The sequence below is a fragment of the Linepithema humile genome, chromosome 7 (genome assembly GCF_040581485.1).
Source record: "Linepithema humile isolate Giens D197 chromosome 7, Lhum_UNIL_v1.0, whole genome shotgun sequence".
Lineage (NCBI taxonomy): Eukaryota > Metazoa > Arthropoda > Insecta > Hymenoptera > Formicidae > Linepithema > Linepithema humile.
Window position 1 is genome coordinate 11,967,126 of NC_090134.1, and position 14,143 is coordinate 11,981,268.

Sequence of the window (14,143 nt, forward strand, 5' to 3'; positions counted from 1 at the left end):
CTCCATCGTGGTTAGGCCGAGTAGTCCCCATCGCTCAAGTCTATCGGTGGAAAATAATCCACCGTGAGAACGCTGCTTTTACCGCTTAGAGTGAGCGTCAGCGACATTGTCGAGATTCCATCGACGACTGATGTCGATCGATGGCGGATCGATTTTTATATCTATTTTCTGAAGGAACAGGAGGCACAATTGTCCGCAGATCGTTTGATCGTACGTCTGGTAGACCGTGCGATTGTACGTTATCGTTGTATCGGTGTCTCCGAGGTAGCGTGTAAGCTCCTTCGGCGGTTGCAAATTGCCAAAGCTGTCAAAGTATACGGCGCGATCGCCTTTCTTGGCGTACGCCACCCAATGCGTGCCCGGCCCGTCGACATCGTCCAAATTCACGATACCGCTCTCATTTTAATGTATCTTGTCGGGTAATGCGTTACGCATGTAGACACCTCGGAAATACGGTATTCGCATACGCTTCGCTATTTGTAACAACTGTAGATTGGTGGTGGCACCCGTGGGCATCTCTATCGTTTTTTCGACGTTTTTTTTTTTCTCTTCAATCCTTTGCCCCGCTTGTACGGAGCGAGATAAATCCCCCGTCCTTCCATTGCTTTATTGTGACGTTTCGTCTCTTCGAGTTGTCGTCGCGCGGCCTTAGAGTCGTTCACCGCCTTTGCAACACCCGCCGCTCCACCGGCAAGCGAACCGATGACTCCCAAGAGCGGTAACAACGGTAACATACCACCGCGTTTCACCGTCGGAAGCGTTCTCCTCTTGGTCTTCTTCTTCTTTCTCTTTGTCATACCCATCCCCAATTTCGTCTTTGCTTTCATAGCAGCCCATACGGCGGTAGCAGCAGCCCTCTCACCGAGAGTCGCGTCCGCAGCGGTGATCCGCACCCGCGCTTTATCGGCGAGAACGCGATCGGCTGCGTGGCGGTCCGCTGATTCGCGGTTTTGCGAGTACGCAATGTCGTGATCGCGACACGCCGCGTCCAACGGATTGATACCTCGATCCCCTCGCGCGAGTCGTTTCCGCAGACGAGTCCCCGGCCCGCAAAATTGGTAGCCGGGTATATGCAGCTCCAACGGTAGTCGATTTATCACACTGTTCAGTAAACCGGCACCCTTGTATCGTTTCATAGAGCGCGAATTCTAACGTATCGCGTGTAAATCATATTTCCAACTGAGGTATGTTTCGACAGCGCTCACCTATAAATAGGAGGCGCGTATCGATCATTAACCAGTACCGCTCTTTCCAACAACCGATGCTGCGCACTCGTCGCGTAATAACAAGGATGAGAAAGAGTCTGGCAAAAAAAATGAAATTTGTACAACAACCGTACACGATCCGTGTGAAAAACATGGATGATAAGACGCAAGGGGTTTGTGAGAAGGCGTGCAGACACGGTAAAATGCTGCCAAACACGATACGCGGTATCATTTGCGGTCCCTCGAATTGCGGTAAAACCAATGTAATGATTAGTCAGCTGGAAAGTCCGAACGGTGTACGTTTCGAAAACGTGTACGTGTACTCGAAATCGTTGAATCAACCAAAGTATCGATATCTCGAAAGATTGCTCGGATCGATCGATGAAATCGGCTACTTTACATTCTCGGACAACAACACAATTGTACCGCACAGCGAGGCGTTACCGAATTCCGTATTCGTCTTCGACGATATAGCGTGCGACAAGCAGAATGCGATACGTGAGTACTTTGCTATGGGTCGACATTCGAAGGTCGATTGTTTTTATCTATGCCAAACGTATGCAAAAATACCGAAACATCTCGTGCGCGACAACGCGAATTTACTCGTAATATTCAAGCAGGATGGAACAAACCTTAAGCACGTCTACAACGATCATGTGAATACGGACATGACGTACGAAGATTTCGGTACATTGTGTCACGCATGTTGGCAGCACAAGTACGGATTTTTAGTGATAGACAAGGATAGTGCGATTAACGATGGACGTTACAGACGTGGTTTTAACGAGTTTGCAGTACCGCGGAATGGTTAGTTGTTCTCGAGACGTTGACGATGACGCTTGACACGAAAGATATCGACGAGAGGGAGAAGATCGCGAAGGAAATCGCTCGTACGAGCGAGTCGATTCGCAAGAAGCATCGGACGTTGAAGACGGGTAGAGTGGAGCAAGAGGTGCAATTGGAGAAACGGTTGAAACCGATCGTAGAACCGTTGAAACGAATCGTCGAGAACATCAAGGGTGACGATGATTCGGTTGACGATCTCGAGATTAAAAACGAACCGGACATCAAACGAAAGCGGACAAGCTCTGAGAAGAAGAAGAAAATCAAGCGTACCTCGTTGACGACACCGATACAGACCCCATTGACGCCACCGATACAAGCCTCGACTCCGTTCCAGCCGCAAAAATTGGTGTTTGAAGCGCCGACATATTTACCGACCGAAAACGTGTTCGAAACCACGGACCCGTCTTTCGTAACATCCGTGAGACAGACGATGCAAACGTCCGATGGTCGGGAAGCTCTGTACGGCCAAATGGGTCCGCTGGATCAAGAGTACATCGGGGAGCTCTTGAGCGGTGACAAGAAGAGAGGGATCGACAACGTGTACGGCGTATACTTCAACGATGCGGGAACGTTTCTCGGGGACAAGACCTTCGACATTGATAAAGACGACAATGTGATCGTGGACGGTGTGAAATACGCTGGCACACCCGGCCTGTTTGAATTAATATTCAAAAGACTTCCCGACGATACGCTGTGTACGGAGGCTGACAAACAAAAGTACAAGAGCATACTACTCTCTACTAACGCTCACAGACGCGGTCATAACGCGCATTTACCTGTTTTGGGAAACAAAGGATACAAATACAAACATATCATCACACCTCTGATATCTAAGAAAGGTGGAGGTGTTGCACATCTCGACAAGAGAGGTGTGGGTCGCACGTTACCCAAGTGTAACGTACCACAGACCATGACTGTGACCGACAACGCGGTCGATTACGTGCACTGGGATGATCCGAACGAATTGGTGGATCGCCTTCGATTGCTGGACGCCTCCCGTCAGGCGGGAAACAACGCGCACGATAACGAGTTTCTCTCGATTATCGAGGAACTGCGCGAAGCCGGTCTGATTATAAATTGATCACAGCTTTTCAACTATCGCCAGTATTGCTCGTGTGATGCTACAGGAATGTCTATCAACAAATTCGGACTACAGCTAGGAGGAGGAAGCGCCAGGGTGACGAGACAGAGCGGCGGAGTCTCGAAGAATTACGTGCGCGAGAATTGTCTCTGCAAGGATGGTGAGGTTTTCAACGCCAAGTCGCGCGTGATCAGACATCTCGCCGACCCTGAAGCGGACACCGACGCCGTCAACAAGCTGCATCTGGATCATCACCTCAAGCTTATGAGCGATCGTGAGAATCGAAATCGTATGCTCTGTGAAAATTTTAAGCGAGAAGTACTTTCGAGACTCGAAGATTCGGAGAATACCGAGCGGACCTGGAAGAGAGACCACGACGATTACATCGAGACCAGATACGTGGCGTTGGAACGACAGATTCACGATCTGAGAGGTCTCCTCGACGAGAGTGTGGCGCTACTCGATGGAAGAGCACAACTTTTGCATTAATATCGGTAGGATAGATTCTTTCAAAAACACCGAAAATTCCTCCTCGGAGTCTTCTAGTACACTGTCGTAACAAGCTGCAAAAATTTCATCGAATACTACGATGATGCGATGAAGAAGAAGAAGCAAAACGAATCACAATGAGCAAGAAGGAAGCGGTGAGCCTGGAGAGGAGATCGCTCGTGGACGAGCTCCACGCACCGGCGAGAAGAAACTTTACGCGTCGGCCAGTCGTCGTGAAAGGATACGACGATTTGTGGCAGGCTGACATTGTCGAGATGAGACCGTACTCGCGATCCAACGGCGGCTGCAACTACATTCTAACCGTTATCGATGTGCTGAGCAAGTACGCGTGGGCCGTGCCCTTAAAGACCAAAGGTGGAATCGAAACGTCCAAAGCATTTTCCGCGATATTTAGGGAGAGAATTCCGAAAAACTTGCAGACCGACCATGGAAAAGAATTTTACAACAGAGATTTCCAAAATCTTGTCAAGAAACACGGCATCAATCATTATTCGACATACTCGGTCATGAAGGCTTCGGTGGTGGAACGATTCAATCGCACGTTGAAGAACGAAATGTGGAAGTTTTTTACGCTCGCGGGATCGTACAAGTGGATCGACGATTTACCGCGATTGGTCTCGGAATACAACGGTCGTAAACATCGTACGATCGGTATGCGCCCGATCGATGTCACTCCCGAGATCGCAAAGGGACTCTTGAGCACCGTGTACAGTAGAATAAAAATTGCCGCGCCGGCGAAATTCAGGGTGGGTGATCCGGTGCGCGTGAGCAAATTCAAAACTGTATTCGAGAAAGGATACACGCCGAATTGGTCGACGGAGGTGTTTAAGATCGCCACGGTGCAACGTACCAATCCTGTGACGTATCTGATTAAAGATTATCGCGGAGATCAGGTCGCGGGAGGCTTTTACGAGCACGAATTGCTCAAGACCGCTCAACCCGACGTTTATCTCGTGGAGAAGGTGTTGCGCCGAAAGGACGATAAGGTGTTTGTAAAGTGGTTGGGATTCGACAATTCGCACAACTCTTGGATAAATAAAGACGATGTATTGTAATAAACTGTGTATATTTTACATTGTATTATAATAAACTATTATACATATATATACAATGGTGTTCTTTATTACTACAATATGTTACAATATATATACATTTAAAAAACTAATAACAATAATACATAAAATATTAAACTATATAAATTACTACGCATTATTTACAAATGTATCTCGCGATGTCCCCATGGTAGAGTGTCGGTGGAACCGGATACGACGTGCCGCTTATCGTCGTACGGACTGAGCGCGAGCTTCGACTCCGACACGGTGTACACCTCGTGCAACTTTGAGCGGATGCACGATTGACGCCGCGTCAGCTCGATTTCGGCGTTGAGACACCGAGTGTAATCGTCGAACGTTATCGTTCTAGCGACTACACTCTTTTTTACACCTTTAACCTTTTTGGTGTCTTTTTGACCGGTGACTCTCAACGCGTACATCTTCGCTCTCAGTCCAACAAATTCCGTCATGATCGCGCCGTTGTTCTCGTCTTTCATCAGACCGGGTACTTTCTTGTTGGCGCGCGGCATACCGTAAACGTTGTCCTCGGAGTAGTCGCTCGTGTCGAATTTGGATATATCGCGTTTCATATCCCGATACGCGTCCTCGCAGTGCAGAAGGTATATCAGACTGTCGGTATCGGTATACATAATTTTGCAATTGTCGCGGTAGAGAGGCGCCATGTACTCGTAGTGGAACTTGTACAAGCAGGTCTTGGATATGTCGAGGATGCACATACCCACGTAGATCGGCTTGTCGAATTTCACTTCGAGTTTTCGCAACTCTACGGCAATCAGATTCTCCGAGAACACGCTTCGGCTGTGGAAATTCGGTTTCGCGATCATAGCCTCCGCTCCGTACCGTCCCTCCCACTGTGTAACGAGTCGTACATCCGTGTGATTTCGCACATTCTCCATAGTTTTGCCGAAAACCGCGTTGTTCATCAATTTGTATAAATTTTTCTCGAAATCGTTTGTCGCCCGTGTCCGAAACTGTGTATTCAGTTCTATGTATCCGCGAAGCCATGGAGATTGCGCGAATTGCAGTACGCGGTGAATCTTTGCAATTCGCAGACCGTGTCGCACGCATTGCTGCAGATTACGGTAGTGGATGACATAACGCTGCTTATCGCACAGCGTGGCGAGTAATTTGATCTCCCGCTTGCCGGGCGGCTTATCGCGCCTCGGGCAGAACGGCAGATCGGAGTGCGCGTCGTGAAGATTCACCGGGTACTCGAGATCGACTTCCAGCACATAACCGGTAGCCGAATCGGATGCAACGGACATTACGTTAAAGTTTTCGACATCATCGACCCATCGAAATTTGGCGTAGGGCAACGGTTGACACATCGCCCAGCCGTACAAGTTGTTTACATCATAGTACATTAGGTACGACGACGGTTCCGATGGGTCGTAGGATGGCATGTATTTGTTGTTGGCGGCGGCGTATCGGTTGGAGCATTGGCTGAGACCGCCGCGTATACCGCGCTCGACAAACAGCACCATATCGATGTCCGTGAGCAACTCGAATTTTACGCGCGTGTACTTCATCATAGCGTCCCACGTGTATCCCGGTAGAGTGTAGTAATGAGCGGGATCTAAACCGTAACTCTTTATAGACATGTTTCGAAAATTTTCGAAAATATCCGCCAACAAAAGAACGTCTGTTTTTAGATACAAATCGCTGTATTGACCTAGATCTTCGATCGAAAAAGTTTGCCAGACGTTTGTCGCGTGCGCGTAATCACTCTCGGATACCGTTTCTCCGGTGAGCGAGCTGTAAAACGATTCGCGCGATGGCAGGCTTGTGTCCCGGAGCTTGTCGACGCTGTCGACGTACTCGTAGGGAAACACACCTTTCCGAGTAAGCAAATTGAAATGTTCCGCGGATAAATGATTGAATTCCGATCGTGTAATCTATAATTCATCCACAGTTAAATATGATGCCAATTTGTCGAGACTTGTACTGAAAAATTTAAACGAATCAATAAACCGTAATTTTATACACAATTTTGATTTTTGATCCATGGTATCTTTAACATTTTTTGTAAAAGAAATGTATCGCTCTTTCGTCAGCGGTAACAATTCGACGTTGCCTTCAAAGGCATTGGCAACGTCTTTAATAATGAAATGCGCGTCGTAACCGGATAAATTGTGAAATATCACCGGGATAACGTGGGAGTCTTTGTAATTTAGATTGCACGACGAGTGCGCGGCACCGCGGTAACGCCCGGTCAGATGACAATGATCGCGCACCCGCGTGTCGTCCGGCGTAAACGGTTTCTCGCACACGTGGCACGTCGCGGTGCTACGGAATTTTTCCGATTCTTCCCGCGTAAGATCCGCCATGGGGACGACGGTGGTGAGGATCGCTTTCACACGGCGCGCCAAATCGTGAAGTTCGTTGACGAACCACGTCACGCAATCCTCACCGCGATACGACTTAAAACTAGATAAAGAATTATCGTACGTGCAACTTACATAAAATCCTACGCTATAGGCTCTGTGATGTTGGTAGGCGTAAGTAGTACCGTCCTGATCCACCTTTTTCTCGAGCGTACATTCGAGATCGGCGTACACTACGAACGGGAGCCGCTCCTTCCGATTGTAATTCCGGAACGTCAGCCACTCGTAGTCCTCGCTGGGGAGAACGACGGCGCAGTCGTTCATTTTCCCGCAGTCGACGCTGTGCGCCGATAATTTCTCCCGTGTATAAAAGTAGTGTAGACACCTGTAATAATTTGTATGATTAATACTGTGAATAAAGTTTCGAATTATTCTATAAATGTGTTTTTACTTACCGATCGCAAATGTACTTTTTACATTTGTGCATGCTCAGTTGTGAGCTCACCAACCGCGGCAGGTTCTTTATGCACGCAAAGTGTGCATCGTTGTTTTTACGCACGTATAGCAGGTTGACGTGCTTCTCCTTTTTGTCATCGGCGAGCCGCAGAGGGACGATTTTTGAGTCTTCGGTGGTGAAGACGTTGACGGAGATGGCGTTTAGTTTCTCGAACTTTGATATTTGTGACAGCGTCACGGGGAACTCAATGCCGCACAGATTCAACACCGTTGAATAGTGCGGGTACTGCGATACTCTTTCCGGGTACTTTTCCGCCGGATGTAAAGCTGCTACCACCGCCCACGCGAAACATGCATTGTCCGTCGATTGCACGTTGACCACAGCCCTTTTTAGCATAATTTGCCACGGTAACTCGATGTGGCATCCCGCGTGCAGAGGATTGAACTTGTTCACATTGACGGTGAGATTCAGGATACGCGACAACGCCCATCCGCTATCGCGTTCCTGAAACTCCTCCAAAGCCGCCAGAATATCATCCTCCACGTGCCGCGTGTACCACTCGTTGAGATCGGATGTGGGAAACAACTCGCAATTTTTGGTGGCGATGGTCTTCACGGCAGTCTTGTCGCCCGCGACGAATTCCCCGTTGAACGCGGTGTTAATCTTGACGCTGTTGTGTTCCGCCATGACGCCCTGGATCCGCTCGATAACCGTATTTTTTACATTTTCAAAAAATTCACGAGGATCGATGTATTCGCGATTGACAACCACACCCGTCAGCACACGGTTCCTAAACGCCGTCTCGATCTCCTTCCACGTGTAGCCCTTCTTCTCGTATCCACCGTATCCAGCACCGATGGGTACGAAACGCTCGTGCAGGGCGTCCCTCACACCCTCCAGACGCGCAATTTGCGCCACCAGAGAGTTGACTACTCCGGTGCGTTGTCTCTTGCGACATTGTTCCTTGAGAGAATCGAGGTACTCGTTGCACTCGTAGTCCCATGGAAGGAACTCTCCCGTCGTTTTGATATTCGCTGCTCGTACGGTAAGATCGCGCTCCTTCTCCATTGCGAATGATTTTGAAGATTCATATTTTTCTCACTCGCTTTATATACCCGTTTGTTGCACACGACACTAACTATAAGCATAACAATGGCTCATGTTTGTATTAACAATTCTTATCTTATCTCTTCCGGGAATTATTGATCTGATACCCCCTACCATTCCAAAATTACCCCCTCTCCTCCAAACATGATGACGCATCTAGCAACATGGCGATGCCTACAATTTGTATTAACAATCCTTATCACACCCTCTAAGAAACGGCGCTCAAATGCTACCTCTTTGTTCTAAAATACAGCGATGACGCGATTTAAACAGACACTCTACTTTGATGCGCGCGTTGTAGGATAAGTCGGTATAGCGGATAAGGTGAGAAAGGTATATAGTCGAGATAATAAAAAATAATTTAATTGAAATAATATTTATTAAACAGATGCATCTAATAAATACATTATGATGGTGAAAATATTTTAACAATAAAGTATGTGATATGCTAGAATTATTGCGATCCAAAGACCTGAGCTAACAGCTCACAATCGATTATATCATTCTTATCGAACGATTCGCTCTCACGTATCACCGCGATGGGATCCTTCGCACCGCTCGCGATTTTTCGAAAGTGTGTGAACTTGATGTCGACCATACTAGTGACGTTGTTCAACGATTGAACGATACGATCCACACAATACTCGAGAGCGATCATGTTATATATGGTGTTGTGTGACATTGCTAAACACACCGTTGATGTTTCCAGACGCAGCACTTTTAGATTATTTATCTTTCCAAACCGTAGCGTGACATGTTCGATGGTTTGAGATGATGCATGTGCTTTTTCTTCATCATTGTTAAAGAAATGGTGGATGGCATGTCGTTGATCCAGGAGGATCTTCCACATGTTGTATGTAAAATGTATCTCTCTGCCATGGTTGTCACCGAGAGCGATTTCTATGTGGCTCGGCGTAGAAATATTGATTCCGATATCCAGATATTTATAGCCGGTTTTTGTCAACGGGTATCTTCTAGCTAAAATTCTGGGAGGCGTGATCATGCTTCTTGGTGAATTACTTGGTGAATTACTTTTATTTCTGTGGATAAAAGCTTGCGTGAGTTCAAAGTATAACAATGGCGGTGAGTTTAAAAGTGCAAATAGTAAGAGAGTCAACTTACACGTTAGGTAATTGCAGCTTCTTCGCACTCTGCTGTTCGTTGATCTGATTATTCACGGTTGACATGGTGCAAAACATCGTTGCTAGTAAACGTCACAGCGAACTAGTGATTTTCACAATGATTTCGAACGACTGATGGTTCCCTATTCTTTTTCACATGCTTTATATACCCGCTTGTTGCACACGACACTGATTAAAACTATCGATTTGTATTAACAATCATTATCACACCCTCTAAGAAACGGCGCTCAAATGCTGCCTCTTTGTTCTAAAATACAGCGATGACGCAATCCGTAAATCTGCACGAACCTGCATACTATAAACATAATGATTCCGACAACATGGCGCTCTACTTTGATGTGTAGAAAAAAAACCTGCACCAATAAACAGTTCTCTTTCCAATAAACAATCCTTATCTTTTCCGGGAATCCTTATCTCGCGATTTGTATTAACAATCCTTATCTTCCGGAAATTATTGTAATCTGATACCCCTACCACTCCACATTTACCCCCTCTCCTCCAAAAACGATGACGTTATTACCCCCTCCACTGTTATCCGATACCCCTCTTCCCCTCTTCACCCGCACCCCCCTCATTGCCCCATGGGTTAGAACCCCCATAGTATAGCTACTGCTACTGAAGGGGTGCAACACCATCCCATGCCGCCGCCGAATCCATCTAGCCGACGGCACTCGAGTGGCAATAGGTCAACTAATAGAGGCTCGAGTGACCACCTCCGAGCGCGTCGTAAAGCACCAATTCGCCGTGCTACCAGGACTAAGCACTGCCGTCCTTATAGGGACGGACCTATGGGCCAAGCTAAGGCTCACCCTTCCACCGCCACCGACACGGCGAGTCAATTGGGGCCCTGCCACCGAGACAGTTTCCCCGACCGCTTCCGCGGCAGCCGCGGACAAAGCCGACCGCCTGAAAGAATTTCTGGCCAGGGAACTACCAAAGTTCGACCGGGTCACCGGGCCAACAAACCACGCAACGCACCACATTCGGCTACGTTGCGAAGTTCCAATCAAACAACGGTACCGCCCCAGAAACCCAGCTATGCAAGCTATCATCGACAGCGAAGTCGAGAAAATGGAGAGGGAAGGCGTAATCGAGCCGTCCACAAGTGCCTGGAGCTCGCCCGTGGTGATCGTCCGCAAGAAGGACAACACATACCGATTTTGCGTCGATTTTCGACGCCTTAATCAAGTCATCAAAAAGGACGCATACCTGTTACCACACATAACGGTCACTTTGGACAAATTGAGGGGAGCCCGGTACCTATCCACCCTGGACTTGAAGAATGTGTACTGGCAGGTACCACTCACGCCAGAGAGCCGTCCGTTGACCGCCTTCACCGTCCCCGGTCGAGGACTCCGACAATTCCGAGTCCTGCCGTTCGGCCTGCATTCTGCACCCGCCACATTCCAGCGATTGCTCGACACCGTCCTCGGACCTGAACTCGAGCCAAACGTACTGGTATACCTCGATGACATAGTGGTGGCCAGCCAAACCCTAGACGACCACCTGCGTCACCTGAGGGAGGTCTTCCGACGGCTACGAAACGCCAACTTGCGCCTGAATCCGGCAAAGTGCCATTTCTGCCGTAGTAGCCTAAAATATCTCGGCCACATTATTGACCATGATGGCATCCGTACCGACCCAGACAAGGACAACGCCATCACAAGCTGGCCGACACCTACGACGATCCGTATGGTTCGACAGTTCCTCGGGGTAGCCTCATGGTACCGACGATTCATCGCGGACTTCCCCGCCATCGCCGCGCCACTTATCCGTCTCACCCGCAAAAACGTACGGTAGAGGTGGACTAACGAAGAGGAAGAAGCGTTCCGTAGCCTCAAACAGGCCCTAACTACCACGCCGGTACTCGCCTGTCCAGACTTCAACCGCCCGTTTGTGTTACAAACCGACGCTAGCACCGTAGGCCTCGGCGCCATACTAACTCAACAACACGACGAGGGAGAAAGGGTAATGGCCTACGCCAGCCAAACGCTAGGTTTCGCAGAAAAAAACTACAACGCCACGGAACTCGAGTGCTTGGCAGTGATCTGGGGTATACGCCGAATGCGGGATTACTTAGAAGAGTACCGCTTTACGGTCATAACGGACCACCAATCACTACGATGGCTCCAGAAAATCGACTCACCAACCGGAATTCTGGCCCGTTGGGCACTCGAACTGCAACAATTCGACTTCGACATCAAATACCGCAAGGGTTCCCAGAACCAGCTGGCCGACGCCCTGTCGAGAGAACCGGAAGTGCGGTACAATAGGAGGATACCTGCAAGTGGTACCAACGCTTGGAGGCGGCGGTACGTTCCGACCCGGCCGGATACCCGGATTACGAACTCCGAGACGGACGCCTCTATCACTACCTGTTACACAATCTCAATTTCCACGATATCCCGGTCGAAGAACAGTGGAAGCAGTGCGTCCCCCGTAACCAACGGACGGCCGTCTTACAACGCGCTCACGACGAGCCAGCCGCCAGACACCTTGGAACCGCCAAAACGATTGCTCGGGTAGCCCGAGCCTCTTACTGGCCAAACATGTTCCGGGAGCCAACTACGTCCGAAAGTGTCAAACATGCCTCGCACATAAAAGTTTCCAACAACGACCGGCGGGCAATTTGCACTCAACTCCGGTAGACACCCCATGGCAACAGGTGTCCATAGACCTGGTTGGACCTCTACCACGATCCCGCTAAGGGCATACGTGGCTACTGACCATGCAAGACCGGTTCAGCAAGTGGGTCAAGATGGCACCCCTCCGTCAGGCCACCGCATCCACCGTCACGCGAGAGGTTACCCACCGGCTAATCTACCGACACGGGACGCCTAGCGAAGTTATGTCCGACAACGGCACCCAATTCACGTCACGGGAATTCCGGGAAATGCTCCGTACGTTCGGGGTCCGACACCGCACAACCCCCGCCTACGCACCACATTGCAACCCGATGGAAAGGGCAAACCGGACGATCAAAACAATGATTGCACAATACGTCGGACGCGACCATCGCGATTGGGACAAACGCATACACGCGTTACAATTCGCGTATAACACCGTCCGGCACGAGATCACCGGCTATACTCCGGCCTTCCTCAACCACGGCTGAGAACTGGCCAGGCCGCACCCTGAAGACCGAACCGTAACCGCCATCGGCAGAAACCTAGGGGTGAACCGGCAGCAGCTGGAGGGAGCCTACGAGGTCGTCCGGGTACAACTAGCGCGAGCCTTCCAACGTCAGGAACGGCATTACAACCTGCATCGCCGAGACTGGCGTCTAAAGGTTGGAGAAGGGGTCTGGAAACGAGATCGACACCTCTCCGACAAAGCCGAAGCGTTCAACGCGAAACTCGCGCCAAAATATATTGGACCGCTAATCGTAAGATCGATAATATCGCCCGTCATAGTCGACTTACGCGACCCGATAGAAAACAAGTGGTATCGTCGCGTACACATTCAAGACCTAAAACCGGCGCCGCCCGAAATGTAAACACGGCCCGTAACCGCATTCCTGATGTACAAAACCTGGGGCAAAGGTCGACCGCGCCGCAAGCCAGCCGTAATGTTTACCATATCACACATCATGGCACGACCTACCCGAGTTTGTATACACGACAAGCGACCGCTAGCCGTTAGTTCTCTCCACAATGTCGACACGACAAGACAAAGTGCGTCGCCTATTCGGCGATATCTCCGACGACTCCGATAACGAGGCGCCTGCGTGCGCCCAAGTTACCGTCGGCCCAAGCGTACTCAGCGTGGGGACACGCATCCAAAGGTTCGACCGCGAGCAGCGAGAAAAAGCTGCCTGGCTGGCAGCACCACCGCCGATTCAGCTCCGGCGACGGATGAGCGCGGAGCTAAGAGCCCTGCATACAGCCGCAGGCTCACCAGCCTCGCCACGGATGCGGATCCTACGGGCGGCATCCGCCACACCGCCTTCTGCACGGACCAGCCGGCGAACCGAGCCCCCGCCAAGCCCACGAACACCGACCCGGGGACACCCGACCACCCAGCCATCAGACTCACCATCCGCCACCATCCGCCACCACCGACTCGACAGCAACACCACCAAACCCGGCCACTCCACCAGACGTAGACGTTCAGCTGGCGGACGGGACCAGGGTACAGATACCGTACTGGGCTGCCCACCGCAGCCGGAAGTACCACGTGGCCACCGCCGCCGGACGATGGCTGGTGCGCTTCGACTTTCAAGGTCAGGCGCGGTCCTCGCGCCTCGTTCCGCCACCCGCATCGCACCCCCCCTAAAAAGAGGGGGGTAGTGTAACATGGGCTTAACCCATGTTACTACTCGCGCGATCGGCCGCAACGATCGTCCGCGCATCAAGCCGCCGGCCGCAACACGTCATCGGAATGCGGCCGCCGAGTGGG

The 14,143-nt window shown here is 50.1% G+C and overlaps 4 protein-coding genes across 4 annotated transcripts; 1 reads left to right on the top strand and 3 right to left on the bottom strand.

The window, feature by feature from the left end:
* LOC137000937 (uncharacterized) lies at nt 1-3,602 on the top strand. Its single transcript, XM_067358503.1, has one exon. It carries the CDS (start codon nt 2,038-2,040, stop codon nt 3,130-3,132), a length of 1,095 nt encoding a protein of 364 aa, XP_067214604.1. The 5' UTR covers nt 1-2,037; the 3' UTR covers nt 3,133-3,602.
* Nucleotides 3,603-4,855: 1,253 nt separating this feature from the next.
* On the bottom strand, nt 4,856-5,802 carry LOC137000938 (uncharacterized). The gene has a single exon (XM_067358504.1). It carries the CDS (start codon nt 5,636-5,638, stop codon nt 4,856-4,858), a length of 783 nt encoding a protein of 260 aa, XP_067214605.1. The 5' UTR covers nt 5,639-5,802.
* On the bottom strand, nt 5,701-7,363 carry LOC137001079 (uncharacterized). Its single transcript, XM_067359082.1, has 3 exons — nt 6,687-7,363; nt 5,829-6,470; nt 5,701-5,785 (listed from the first exon to the last, which is right to left on the bottom strand). The coding sequence occupies exons 1-3, from the start codon at nt 7,361-7,363 to the stop codon at nt 5,701-5,703; spliced, it is 1,404 nt and encodes a 467-aa protein (XP_067215183.1).
* On the bottom strand, nt 7,353-9,665 carry LOC137001295 (uncharacterized). Its single transcript, XM_067359935.1, has one exon. It carries the CDS (start codon nt 8,562-8,564, stop codon nt 7,491-7,493), a length of 1,074 nt encoding a protein of 357 aa, XP_067216036.1. The 5' UTR covers nt 8,565-9,665; the 3' UTR covers nt 7,353-7,490.
* Nucleotides 9,666-14,143: the final 4,478 nt, after the last annotated feature.

Excerpts from the sequence above, each read along its gene's own strand:
- LOC137000937 (XM_067358503.1), top strand. The coding sequence starts at position 2,038 with ATGACGCTTGACACGAAAGATATCGACGAGAGGGAGAAGATCGCGAAG.
- LOC137000938 (XM_067358504.1), bottom strand. The coding sequence starts at position 5,638 with ATGAACAACGCGGTTTTCGGCAAAACTATGGAGAATGTGCGAAATCAC.
- LOC137001079 (XM_067359082.1), bottom strand. The coding sequence starts at position 7,363 with ATGAACGACTGCGCCGTCGTTCTCCCCAGCGAGGACTACGAGTGGCTG. Across the intron at positions 6,471-6,686 it reads AAATTGTGTATAAAATTACG|CTCGCTCACCGGAGAAACGG; the intron begins GTTTATTGATTC and ends ATCGTTTTACAG. Across the intron at positions 5,786-5,828 it reads ATCAAATTACTCGCCACGCT|CAATGCGTGCGACACGGTCT; the intron begins GTGCGATAAGCA and ends CGTAATCTGCAG.
- LOC137001295 (XM_067359935.1), bottom strand. The coding sequence starts at position 8,564 with ATGGAGAAGGAGCGCGATCTTACCGTACGAGCAGCGAATATCAAAACG.